The following is a 12822-nucleotide window of genomic DNA, read 5'->3' on the forward strand; positions in this document are numbered from 1 at the left end:
ACTAAACGGCTACTGTCCCGCCTAGCTGTTAAAGGGTTTTTTAAATAGCTAGTATACAACTAATAGAGAATTGTACAGCATTTGAACGACTCTTATGCAACTATCAGGCTGTACAACGACTGTATAAGCAGCTTGTGTGCTAGTTGGGCTGTCTACGGAATATAGTGCCAGCGTATCATGCCTCACGAGTGCCAAGTTCCAGCTACGTAAGTTCTCAAAGTTTATGAATCCATAAAATAGTAAGCACTAGCCGTAGCTGAAATGCACAATGTCGCGACGATATTGTAGGTACGTGGTTATGGTGGCGGCGTATAAATAGGTCACGACTCACAAAGTGGAACAGCTGGCTACTAGTGCTACTAGTGCTACTAGTGATAGTAGTGCCGACTAGTGGCAGTAGTGGCAGTAGCGTGAGGAGCGGCGAGCCCTTTCATCTGGTAATGGCCCTCGAGCCGAGTGCGCCTCTGCGTGCCCGCCCTCCACCCCTGCCTGCTTTACAATCTACGTCGCTAGGATTTCGGATATTTTCGACAGATAGGAAATTTCCTTAAATGATTATCGCTTTTTTTCACCTCAATTACCTTCTTTAATAAATTAATAAAAGAAGACATATCTGTACGAGTGTACGAAGCTGGAGGCGACTCTGACACAGTGCAGTTCGTTATACAACGTCAACGTGTTGGCGTGTACAGCCACTGATCGACGGACGAGTAAGACCGCGGTTTTATGGCTCGTTGGTAAAGCTCGCCGGTGTATCATTGCAAAATCACGGTTTTAAATACCGCCGAGCCTGGCTCGCGGCTCGTCGTCGTGCTATATTTTTTACTCGGCTCGCCATCGGTATGTGACAAAGCTTGCCTTTTTTCAATCCAACTTTTAACCCAAACATTAGGGCGTTTTCTTTTTTTTTTCATAACTGCGTAATATCCTATGGCGAGATAACACAAGGCTTCAGACTCGGAACAAGACATGTTTGCGACTGTTTTGCTTGCTAATCGATCAGCACCAACGAGCCGCGAGCCAGGTTCGTCGGTATTTAAAACCGCGGTCTTACTCGTCCGTCGATCAGTGGCTTACCTCGCAGAGACGCATCGGATGGACACTAACCGATTATCCACCACCACCTAACACAGTCATAACGACAAGCTAATCGTTCAAAATCATATTTCGTATAAAATATTCATTCATGTACTGGTCTATTTTCGAACCAATTACAATTACATAGGTTACGGCTTAAAATCTTTGCAAAAAAAACGACTAAGCAAAATGTCACTGCAAGCATCACAGAACAAACATGACCATATTTTTATCATTGTCCTTAAATATACATTACACATTCTTTAGGGCATCTTAAAACTTCTACCTACCTGTCGATAATCAACCAAATTAAAATGGAACCATCGGAAGCACTACCTTTTGAATAAAAATCATCACATCGAAACGTTTATAGACCTGTGTAAAGGATTACGGGGTAACAAACAAAAAAATACGGGTAAATTAAAACCTGGCTACCTATTTCGAAGCGTACCTAGTCTAGTTTTGAAGTCACATAAAACAAATTTTTCGGTGTAAGTACCTACCTACTTAGTTATGTATTCATTAAAAATATATTATAAGTTGAAGGATAACTTTTTACTATTTAAATAAATGCCGTCAAAAACATTCTGTAAAAAACCTCAAGTCTCGCAGCTCAGTCTCTCTGCCGTAAAAAGCTGTGAGGTCTATATAATACCAAGTCGATTAATCTATTTAATCACTACTTAAAGGACCTTCTGTCTTAAGTTATTGCATAAGTTATTATCATGCCAATATTAAATATATTTTACGTTTAAAACAAATAGATCGACCTGGCCGCCGTGCCGCTTTTTTGTGCTCGACTTACGGGGCCACTGCCGTGCCCCCAGATATATAAATAAATTTAACCCATTAATGTCCCACTGCTGGGCAAGGGTCTCCTCCCATAATGAGGGAGGAGTTAGGCCTTGAGTCCACCACGCTGGCCAAGTGCGGGTTGGGGACTTTGCATGCCCTCAATAAATGTTTTAAACAAATTTTTAGGCATGCAAGGTTTCCTCACGATGTTTTCCTTCACCGTTGGAGCATGTGATAATTATTTCTAATACACACATAACTTCGAAAAGTCATTGGTGTGTTGCCTCGGGTTCGAACCTGCGACCACTTGCGTGGGAGGTGTCAACTTATACCACTCGGCTATCACTTTTTACAATTTGGTATAATTATTTATCAAGCTGTCTTGGTAAACAAAAAGTATTGAATTCTGTAATTACGAATCGAGTCCAAAAACCAGAAGTTCGTAATATTATTAAAATGTAAGCAGTTTGTGTTTATTACTACATACTAACGCCATCTACCGCTTATCATCATACCTATATTACAGACAATGCTACATTTTATCACTAGGTGTCGCTAAATCGAAAAGAAGATATGTGTGTTAATAAAAAATTAAATGGTTATTCCTTATGGTGTTAAAAAAAAACAAATAAATTATTTGATTGTACAACTACTGAAAATCAATAAATTTATTGTAAGTTCAAAAACATTCTCACCTATTCTTTCTTTTCTATAATTTGACATTGACGTACCACGCCTGTCGGCTGTCATAAGTCATAACATAATAACCTCAACTTGGTATTTCTCATATTGTAAAGTATTTACAATTTCTTCCATTCTTAGACTTCAGAAAGATAATTGCTGATAACAATAGTCCAAACCTTTTGCTGTACTTGTACTACATATATTTTAATGAGCTCTCGGTACTTTTACCTGGACATCGAGTAAGTGTAATCTTCTAACTGGCTTCTAGAACGTTGCAATAAATTGCATAATATTTATATTTCTTTGAGGCAGAACTTAAAACCTCTCATAGGTTTGAAGCGCAGGTGTACGTAAGGAACATGAGATTGTTTTCTTAAATATAAAGTTCAGTCAGAAATTAAATAAAATGTGTGAGTTGTTGTCGCCTTACAGGTGCAGTACGGAGTTGAGTGGGTTGACAGTTCGGCGCAGTATCGAGGCGGCGGCTAAGACAGTGTTCGGCGAGGCGGGCGCGGGCGAGCTGACCGTGGACGTGCTGAGGGCCGGACGCCGCGCGCTGCTGCGAGTGCCCGCCGCCCAGCTGCGCAAGCTGCGCGCCGCCCTCACGCTCGGCGCCTCGGAGCTGCGAGTCACCAGGCACGCGCCCTCGCTGCACGCGCTAATTTAGATCCATCCACAGACAAACACACATACAATACTAATAGGTAGTACAGTTTTTAAATTATTACAAAAATGTCTGTTATGATGGTATTTGTAGCTTACTGTCACAACTCTCAACATTGTTTCATGATTCACTGATAGAATTAATTTATTATTGCAGTAATGGAAACTCGTTCAGTGTTGTCCTCTGGCCTTGACGGCAAAGATGTGGTTATTGTAGCCTCTAAGGAGGAGCTAGCCACTCCCAGCAAAGTAGTCCTCCCCGAGCCTGAACCTGCACCGGGCCTCATCCTCCCCGATGGCTCCATCAACTGGGGCTGTCCGTGCCTCGGGGGTATGTCCACTGGACCCTGTGGTACTCAGTTCAGAGATGCCTTCTCATGTTTTCATTACAGGTATGTACTTTCTCAATAAAAAAAATAAATGTCTAATCATATGACTATGTATGCTGAGTGATCCATGGTGGATTTAAGTGGTATTAACTTCTGTCACCATTATATATCACTCTGATGATATTTAAATCACTATAAATATTTACTTGTTTATATGACTACTGCAAGGCAACACTTGCCTGAGAGATTTGGAATTATAAGAGGAGTAAATTCAAAGTACACTTGAACAGAATGGTAAACTCAGCTCAGCTATCATATATTATTATTATAATGAGCAATCTCTGCTAGACACAAGATGTGCCGTCTTTTTGATCAGTTAGCTGTTTACTTACGGAATGTGAAATAATTAATTATTTCAGTAATGTTGATAAATTACATAATATGATTCAATTTGAAAATACTAAATATTGAAAGAATCAGATTTTGATATCTCTATGGCAGTATTATTATACACATGGTTGTTAGAGAAAGTGTAGTTGTATTGTTTGATTTAAGAACCAGCGTTTCTTGGCTCTTTTGAATCTCCTTCACTGTAGCATTGCATTGTGCTAGTCACACAAATGATTAGTTTATTGCCATAGGGCTTGGGGATGCTACTAACAAGATGAAAAACATCCATGTATAGGTAGTATAGATAGTACAGATACATCAACTTTTCTGTTAAAAATACATTTATAAATTACTTACTTTAAAAACTACACTAACTTCCACTTGTGTAAAACAAAATTGGTACAGTTAAGAACAGACATTCTTAACTGTACCAATTTTGTTGTTTAATTAAGAGAATCTGTGTTTATGCAAACATTCGGTATTCGAACCCATCGAACGCGGCGCAACTGTGGACGAGGCGAGGTGACCACGTTAACCACTGCGTCATACGAACTGATGTCTACATGTATGTGAATAATTGCAGTGAAGCGGACCCAAAGGGCAGTGACTGTTACGAGAAGTTCAGTGTGATGCAAGAGTGCATGTCGCATTACCCCGAGCTGTACGGGCGCGACGACGACGACGAGCTCGCCGCCGCCATCGACGCCTCTGCCGCCGCTGGCGACGCTGGCGACACGCGCGACACACGCGACACACGCGACACACGCGACACTCCACAACCCTCGGCGGAGAAATAAGTGTGGAACAGTGAGTGTATGTCTGCGCTGCGAGAGTGACGTCATGAAAGTACTGGGTGCAGTGTGTTAACCACCGCCGCCGGTGACAACTGTGGCTTCCATTGAGTAGTTCTGTTTATTAGCCTTATGTAGTTTGGTGATACGGCCCTGTGTCAAGTGCCGCGTACTGCCAATATATTGATTATGTTACAACCTTCAGTATTTTATTTGCATGAAACAAGGAACTTTGGATGTTTTTTCCTGAATGTTAGTTCCATAAAAGTAATATTATAGATATACTTGTCAACATAGTTTTTCAACTTTTATTAGATACCAAACTATTATACAAATAGCATTAGTAATAGGTATCCTGAATTGAAACACGTCACGTTCTAGGCTGACGTTCTACTGCTGTGTTCAATGTGCGTGTTCTGTGTTCACTGTCACTGCAAGAATGTTTTATACTGCATTTCGGGTCTTTCAAGTGTCTGTTACCCAAGCATTGGAAAAATGTTGTTAAAATGGATCGTGTACCTGAAATACACAAGAATATAAACGCATGAGCTACATGGCAGTTAAATACCTACGTATTCATTCATCAAGTTCAGCTAATTATAATTAGTGAAAAAAAATTGAACCATTTTAACGATAAGGTCTTTGAATTCTTACGATGTAAAATTGGCTTAGAGAGGTACCAGGTACCTATCTGCAATATTTAAATGTTCTTGCTCAACGGCAGTATATTTTTGTTATTATGGTATGGGTATACCTACCTATACATAGCTACTTACTTCAATTTTTTAGCGTTGACATCTTTTATTGTGACTTGCGCCATGGTTTGTACGTTCACGAACAAGTCTCCGGGCTTGTGCGTCTTCGCCATGCTCAATATTTGTTCTTTTTCCGGCCACATTGTTTGTACATTGTGCAGCTGGGTGTTAGTCGTGGTGCGTGTCGAGAGGCCAGAGCGCAGTACAGCACGCTTATTTGTTCGTATCTTTCGCATCGGTTGCTCGATTGTAGCAGACGTCGAGCTCAGGCGCATCCGAGTCGCACAGGTCGATGTTATCGGTGAATGCCTATCACGTCTGCCACGTCCACCGCCTCTGCCACGTGTGCGAGGAGAACGAGCAACACTCTTTACACGGTTACGCTTGTGTTTTTTCACGTGTAATGGTTTGGAGCTGTTTGATTGTACTGTTCTTTGTCGCATTTTGTCGCTCTTAACGATGTTTACGAAGTCGTTACGACTAGTTTCCTGATCACCTTTACCGAGTTCCATCTTCACTGAAGCATTATATATTTGGCGGAACGATTTTATTTTATCTTCATCAATCGCTTTAATCGGACCCATTAAGTTCTTGAAATCGATATTGCTCCAATATTTAACAAGTACGGACTTCAGTGCGGACCTTGCGGTATGTTTCAAGCGCGTGTAATAGTTGAAAATGATAGATCTCAGCGCCTTCCTCACGATTTGTTGGAGATCATTATTGTCCGGAGCGTTGAGTGCATGGGGTGAGTTCATGGCGCTCAGTGCGTTCAGTCTGTAGTTGTCGAAGTCTGTGAGCGCGGCGTGGAAGCGGTGGCGCGCGTCGTCCCTGTACACGGAGTTGAGGTACTCGATGATCTTCTTCTCGTTACGACTGTAACTGGTGTCGTTCAGTTTGTTTGTTATCTGAGACAGTAGACGCCTGACACTCTGTGGACGTGAGTTTCTCATTTGAGTCAGTTTACGAGATATAAATTTTCTGAGATCATAGTTGTCCAGCAGCTCGTGGAATTTGCACCCTTTGTAGTGATACTTCCTGGCCTCGTCGTTGATGATAGCGAACAACTTGATCAAGTGAGCGTCGTCATAGTCGTTGAATATGTTCAATAACATGTGCAGGAAGTCGGTGAAGGTCTGTGGGTGAGCGAGGTGTCGCGCTCGTGCCTCGCTGCCGCGCTGCCCGGCCCGCTGCCCGGCCAGCGTCGTCTCCGCGGCCACGTTCAAACGTTTGCCGTTACATGCATGCTTCGAGTCTGTCATGAATTTATTGATAATGATTCAATACCTATATTAATTGCTAATATAACGCGTCGGTAAAAAAATGTTTTAAAGTGCAGACATTTGCAACGTAGAAAAAAAAAACTTAAGTAGGTATATGAATTGTTCTCCAATATACTATAATAATATGTATATGTATGTACTTATTTGTTTTGACTAATGCATAACAATAACGCTGAAGACTGAAGAGTTTGTTTGTTTGAACGTGCATCTCAGCAACTGCTTTATGTGCTGAATAAAGCATTGCTATGGTATAAACAATAATCAGCTTCGTCTTAATATGAACAATTATCAGTTAGCCTTTGGGCCTTGCATCAACAGCGGCACGACGGAGTATATACTAAGGCTAGGCATCCATACAAATAAGCAATCTTACTAGTTATATAGCGGTGCATGTGCTCGAGCATGCATCGGCTCGACATGTGGCGGTGACGCGCGGGTGTTGCCCACCCTCAGAGTTCTGAGGGAAAGGCCTCGTCGGCTGGCGATAAGAGGCGCAGGCTGCTTACCGCAACATGATACATTCAGTACGAAGGCTTACTGTATCTGCGCCATACGTCCTTACCTGCGCCGGCGTCGCAGTGGTGTGTGGGGGCCTGGCTCGGGGCGCGGCGGAACACCTGCGGGTAGTCGGGCGCGGCGTCCGGCATCACGTCCTCCAGCCGCGGCTCGCTCCACGACCACTGCGCCGCGCTCGTCGCGTGCGCCCGCATCCACGCACTTGTTGCCTTTCTAATATCTGATCATACAAACACCACATGGCGAACTGTCGACACGACCGAGCCACTTACTCGCAGTCGCGCCCACAACATGTTAGTTTTGTTCGAGCAGCTTGAACTAACATGTCATTGTACACGAACGCAGTTAAAAGAATGATGATCCCCATCCAATTTGTAAAATGGACTCAAGCAAGACAAAGCTATTATTTGTATTGCGAGTATCTTCGTGTTTAAATAAATGAAGAGGCCCGTGTCAAAACCCCGTAACTGTTCTTCTAAACTTTTTTGTGAACTATTAGACTGTCACTGCTGCCACATCGGACTGGTGTGGTTTGTATCACTTTAACAACAGTTTCCAATTTGACAGTATTTTAACATGTCGTAGGTACCTATCCCCTGCACGGCCTGTTAGTCGGCTGAAACATGAACTAACGGTATGTCAGCTTCACTACCTGCTCTATAGAATTCGCAGCTTTATGCAGAATTGCTGACTCTCCAGACACGGGAGGAAGGATTTGATACTAAATATCATTAATATCATACACACTAAATTACGTAGCAGTGCTTGTAGTGGATAAATGTGTTGTACCTTTGTTACGAGTTCGTGTGCTCTGTGCTCTCTGTACAGTCTGAGCAATCGTGGTCATGTTCCTAGACCAGTACTTGCCGGTCGCGGAGACTAGACTGTCTGTAATAACCACGTCGTGCATGAGAACAATTCAATAATTCACAAATAATCTGGATCTGCGCTAGATATCTACACGTCTAAGGACTTACGTTCTCCACCAGAACGAACGGGAACCTTGCTCACGTGTATCATGTGTACTTCGGAATCCCTACGAACAAAATCACTGCTTATTTCTATATCAGATTTCCTGCCTGGCGTCGGCGGGCCTGAGTCTGGAAATAGTAAAATAACATTGTATGTGCCAAGTGCCAAGGCTCTTTCTACACATACATAGTACCTACAGCAAATCAGAGTTAGACAACGAATGAAAGAATAGAGCATATTATTATGTATTTTATAATGACGATATTCTGCACGCACTGGCGGATGGTACTTACGTAGATTGAACGCACCTAATGGATCGAGGATTGGTTCCAACCTATGAATAATTACTTAACCCCCCCTCTACAGGTGTCGTCTGCAAGGGGTTTTAATATACACGCAGTAGTTATAGTATGAGCAGAGCGCAAGAGATAGATAGATGGTCGTAAGTAGTCGTAGCTAACGTGTGTCACGCGCGTGCGGAGAGATGAGGTCGTCGAGCGAGCGCGGGTAGGCGCGGGTGGAGGGCGGGCTGGCGCCGGCGCCGTCGTCGATGTGGTTCAGCAGGATGCGGCTGTCGTCCAGCTTCTGCTGCACGTGTCGCAGGAATGTGTCCATGTTGTCCAGGGATTGTTTCAACTGACTCTTTATGGGATCTTTCTGCAATGCTGGAAATAACATTCACTCGCCGGCTTACTTCAAAACGTGAAACGAACTATAAGAGACGACGGTTTGAACAACTGTCATTTATCCTGTAACTTTTTTGATTTGTACTAGTTCTAGAAATAAAGAAACTATTTGCATTTGCAGAATCAATGCTAACATGAGATAGTTGTCGACGCGTGCGTCTACTTACTTCTCCTCGCTAGCTCGCGGCAGTGAACGCAATCAACTGTTGATAAACAAACTATCAATAATATAACTAACATCATTGCCGCGTTTTATTTTGAACTGTCAAGAACATATTTATTTTTCTTATTTCCTTTTCATATCCGGTAAGAGGTAGTTGCAACTGAAAGTTATGTACCTACTTGAGTTTCACGCGAGGCATATGTAAAGTAATCTTGTTTCAAAGTTTTATTGCAAATCAAAAATATATATTATTATACAAATTGTGTTTCGTTAGAAACAGGATATTACATTTTTTCGATAAAAAGGAAGAGTATCTTCTGTTTAACGACTTCTTTTTAACCTACAGATGAACGAACATTTTAACGCCTTTTTCTATTATATCTCAAGGGCGAAGAAGTTGATAAGATAAAACATAAGTGATATCTAGAACAGCTGCATGATGAACAGCAAAATGTTAATATTCTGCTATCTCCTGCTGAATATTTCAATGCATTGTGATCACAGATGTATTGTATAAGCCGAGAAATATAAACGATTCGAAACTATCATTGTACTTAGGTATGTAACAATTTGCATGTTCATAGTCAGTAATGTAGTTGTATAGTTTGTACACACTTTGCATTATATAGAGGTATCTAGTACTTACTGTAATTACAGACGGTTATTATTATACACGTCACTTTGCAGTTTGGTGACTAAGTACTTTGTTAACAACATCAAGCAGTGGACATTGCATACAATTAAAATCTCGACACTTGTATTCACGATGTAGCGGAGTAGTATTAGTACAGAGACTGTTGAAACCACATCAGTCCTAAGCTTATATAGAAGTAGGCAGGCAGGTTAGTATAATGTATAGTAGTAGTAGTAGTAAGTAACAGAACCACGTCTAAAACGTCCAGTTTTAAACATCATTCATCTATAACAGTTTATCACCAGTTTACGTACTTACATATGCTAGTAAATCTATACTAATATTATAAAGCTGAAGAGTTTGTATGTTTGTTTGTTTGAACGCGCTAATCTCAGGAACTACTGGTCCGATTTGAAAAATTCTTTCAGTGTTAGATACTCCATTTATCGAGGAAGGTTATAGGCTATATATTATCACGCTACGACCAATAGGAGCAGAGCACCAGTAAAAAATGTTACAAAAACGGGGAAATTTTTCACCCATTCTCTCTTATGTGACGCAAGCGAAGTTGCGCGGGTCAGCTAGTAATTACATAAATACATACATGTAGTACAGATAACCGGAACAATTTTATTATTTTGATCGCAATTTATTAGCCTACAACGTAATGTCACCTAGATATGCAATTTCCTCATACACGCTACACGCCTTTCTTTCAGTTATTGTCATCCGTTTTATTTTTACTAATCGGTGCTTTTAGAATAGCATCAACATCCGAGAACATTCCGTCATCCTGTGAGTCGTACCTCTGTCTGCGATAAGTATTTGTGTTTGGGTCTGGTGTCGCATTACTGACTAGCTCTAGCGGAGCCGCATTTGTTATGAATTGCCCTGTCGTTTTCGTTTGTTGTTGGTCATCATCATCGATGAGAACTCCTTCACTGTTAAATCTATCTCTGATATCGCTTTTCATATACTTTTTGTCGTTAGCGTTAGCTTTAATTGACTTGGTTTCGAAACCGTAATCACCAGCATCGTTTATATTTCCGTATCCATCCATATAATGGTCGTATAAATTAATTGATTGTGTGCCGGGATTGAACGGTTTAGCAGGAACAGATACCTTAGTGTATGTATTTGTTGATTTACTCTCTGTCGTTTTATGTTCGTATCCTGTAATATGATCGACAATATTTTGCGTGACTCTTGTGGGGGGCATCAAATCCGCGCCCGAGTAAATATGAGTGTCTGAGTTTTTATGACGTAACATAAAATTTGGTACTCTGAGTTTCTGAATTTGTATAAGTGCTTCCATGTCGTCATTGTTATATTCAACTTTGTCCGGTTTAAATATACTTGGTTCAAAATGTATTGTGGAAGTACTTTCGAGCCAAGCGTACCTTCTAGCATTATATGAAATATTATTATTTTTTCTAGAGCTTATATTTTTATATGAATTGCTGCTTCTGCTCAAATTATGCACTTCATCTTCGCTTCGTTTTAAGATTACTTTGTGTTGAGGTACATTCTCTAAATACTTGGGCATCGTTTTTTTATTCCATTCCTTGTTTTCGACAACAACTTTCTGATGAACATAAGTGGCATCAATACGGCGCTTACTTGCTACGTACTCTTTACCTGTATGTCTATTAAATGATCGGATGTCATTTCTGAACGTGCTGCCTTTCAATGCATGTTTTTGTACTACGACCTTTTTATTGGTGTTAATAATGGATGTATTCATAACATTAGTATTGGATGCAGTTTTTGTCGGGTTTTTTAGATCCCGTATCAACTTACTGTCTAAATGTTTTAACATCTCAGTTTCATTTTTTATTTGCTTTTTAACAAGTTTCAAATCGTTCTCTAAGTCCTGAATTCTCTTTAAAACTCTCTTGTTAACAGCCGGTGTACCGTGTGTGATATTATCAGAGCTTTGTGTAAATGGAGTTATTTTTCTTTCTGAAATTTCTTTTGTTAGCAGTTCCTTAGTGTACATGTTCTTGATATCTTGTCTGTTATTATATTTGTTTGTAATAGTTACAGGTAGCGATATGTAATGTTGTAAAGCTGGAATTGTGTCAGTGTTCTTTATTGTGTTTAAACGAACCTGTTCCCTATGGCTCAATGTGGGATTTTTTATAGGCCAATCTACGGTTTTGTTACAATTGATTTTAGATATTTGAGAGTCGTGGTCTTGTGCTATTGAATTGTTTTCCAAATTTCTGAAACATAAGTAAAGTTCAAGTTAACTACTAAGGCATAAAGAACTATCTAACTTTCCAGAAAGTAATACGGCACTAAAGTTGCAAATAATCAGGACGGTATCCTAAATGTTTTTCATTGAACTGTCCCTAGCATTGTCGGATTTCTTAGTGGCTCTCGTCACTTTATATGTCGTGAATTAAGAGTTCATATGGGATTACTTACTTTATGTTCTCAGATATCTTCAGTCTTTTTCGTAAGTTTTGTTGCATTGCTTTAAGTTCTACAAGAGATGGGAACATTATTGTCTGTTTTCTCAAGCCAGGCTTCTGTTTGGTGATTCTTGAAAACTTACCTATTTTGACCATACTTTGAACGGAAGGCCTGTTCAATTTGAGCTCAATGAACTTGTTATGTGTGCTTTTTAGGATTTCTGGCTTAAAATTCATATAAGTTTCGGGTGTGTTATTTTTGTAGCGACTATTAAACATAAGTTGGCCTGCTGTTAGATACTTTAAAAGTTCATTTTCGAACTTTGGGTACAAAGTCTTATGTGACAGTTTCACCTTCGTGGTTCGAGCTCGATGAGAGTCAAGTCGGTAGGCACGCGGATAGTGTTTCGAGCTCTGTTGATGATCGACGAGTACCTGTCGCGAGTGTCCTCGAGTGTTAGCTGCATCATTAGCGTTCAGTAACATGTGCCGATGCGTGGGGAGCTTATATTTTGTGTCTCTGATAGGAGCGGGGACATTTCCACTATAAACGTTTATATGTTTCGTTTCAGTCATTTCGTGCGATGTTAATCGTATGTTTGAGTGTTTTAATTTAAGATTACTCTCTGAGTACATTTGCCTCAACGTTTGACGTTCTTGAGTTGTT

General features: G+C 40.7%; 3 protein-coding genes across 4 annotated transcripts; 1 reads left to right on the forward strand and 2 right to left on the reverse strand.

The window, feature by feature from the left end:
- Positions 1 to 2605: 2605 nt before the first annotated feature.
- On the forward strand, positions 2606 to 4927 carry LOC142980859 (mitochondrial intermembrane space import and assembly protein 40-B). Of its 2 annotated transcripts, none has more exons than XM_076126420.1 (3): positions 2606 to 2795; positions 2989 to 3260; positions 3377 to 3514. In XM_076126420.1, exons 1-2 carry the CDS (start codon positions 2764 to 2766, stop codon positions 3221 to 3223), a joined length of 267 nt encoding a protein of 88 aa, XP_075982535.1. In that variant the 5' UTR covers positions 2606 to 2763; the 3' UTR covers positions 3224 to 3260; positions 3377 to 3514. The 2 variants fall into 2 exon arrangements, with proteins under 2 accessions (XP_075982535.1, XP_075982534.1); XM_076126419.1 differs by lacking the exon at positions 2606 to 2795 and adding an exon at positions 4522 to 4927 and having other exon boundaries at positions 3121 to 3260; positions 3377 to 3611.
- Positions 4928 to 4956: 29 nt separating this feature from the next.
- LOC142980858 (uncharacterized) lies at positions 4957 to 6264 on the reverse strand. Its single transcript, XM_076126418.1, has 2 exons — positions 5506 to 6264; positions 4957 to 5248 (listed from the first exon to the last, which is right to left on the reverse strand). The coding sequence occupies exons 1-2, from the start codon at positions 6240 to 6242 to the stop codon at positions 5206 to 5208; spliced, it is 780 nt and encodes a 259-aa protein (XP_075982533.1). The 5' UTR covers positions 6243 to 6264; the 3' UTR covers positions 4957 to 5205.
- Positions 6257 to 9657, reverse strand: LOC142981293 (uncharacterized). The gene is made up of 7 exons (XM_076127090.1): positions 9109 to 9657; positions 8717 to 8920; positions 8261 to 8383; positions 8073 to 8171; positions 7330 to 7503; positions 6359 to 6739; positions 6257 to 6315 (listed from the first exon to the last, which is right to left on the reverse strand). Exons 1-7 carry the CDS (start codon positions 9182 to 9184, stop codon positions 6257 to 6259), a joined length of 1116 nt encoding a protein of 371 aa, XP_075983205.1. The 5' UTR covers positions 9185 to 9657.
- Between the last annotated feature and the right edge of the window lie 3165 nt (positions 9658 to 12822).

Source organism: Anticarsia gemmatalis, chromosome 19 (genome assembly GCF_050436995.1).
Source record: "Anticarsia gemmatalis isolate Benzon Research Colony breed Stoneville strain chromosome 19, ilAntGemm2 primary, whole genome shotgun sequence".
NCBI classification, from domain to species: Eukaryota; Metazoa; Arthropoda; class Insecta; order Lepidoptera; family Erebidae; genus Anticarsia; species Anticarsia gemmatalis.

Bases quoted from the DNA above. Each gene is read 5' to 3' on its own strand.
- LOC142980859 (XM_076126419.1), top strand. From the start codon at position 3,379: ATGGAAACTCGTTCAGTGTTGTCCTCTGGCCTTGACGGCAAAGATGTG. The intron at 3,612-4,521 runs GTATGTACTTTC...GAATAATTGCAG, and splicing joins TTCTCATGTTTTCATTACAG to TGAAGCGGACCCAAAGGGCA.
- LOC142980858 (XM_076126418.1), bottom strand. From the start codon at position 6,242: ATGAACTCACCCCATGCACTCAACGCTCCGGACAATAATGATCTCCAA. The intron at 5,249-5,505 runs GTAAGTAGCTAT...TGTGTATTTCAG, and splicing joins GTCAACGCTAAAAAATTGAA to GTACACGATCCATTTTAACA.
- LOC142981293 (XM_076127090.1), bottom strand. From the start codon at position 9,184: ATGATGTTAGTTATATTATTGATAGTTTGTTTATCAACAGTTGATTGC. The intron at 7,504-8,072 runs GTACAACACATT...TTGTATGATCAG, and splicing joins CACACGAACTCGTAACAAAG to ATATTAGAAAGGCAACAAGT. The intron at 6,740-7,329 runs GTAAGGACGTAT...AATTCATGACAG, and splicing joins CCACTGCGACGCCGGCGCAG to ACTCGAAGCATGCATGTAAC.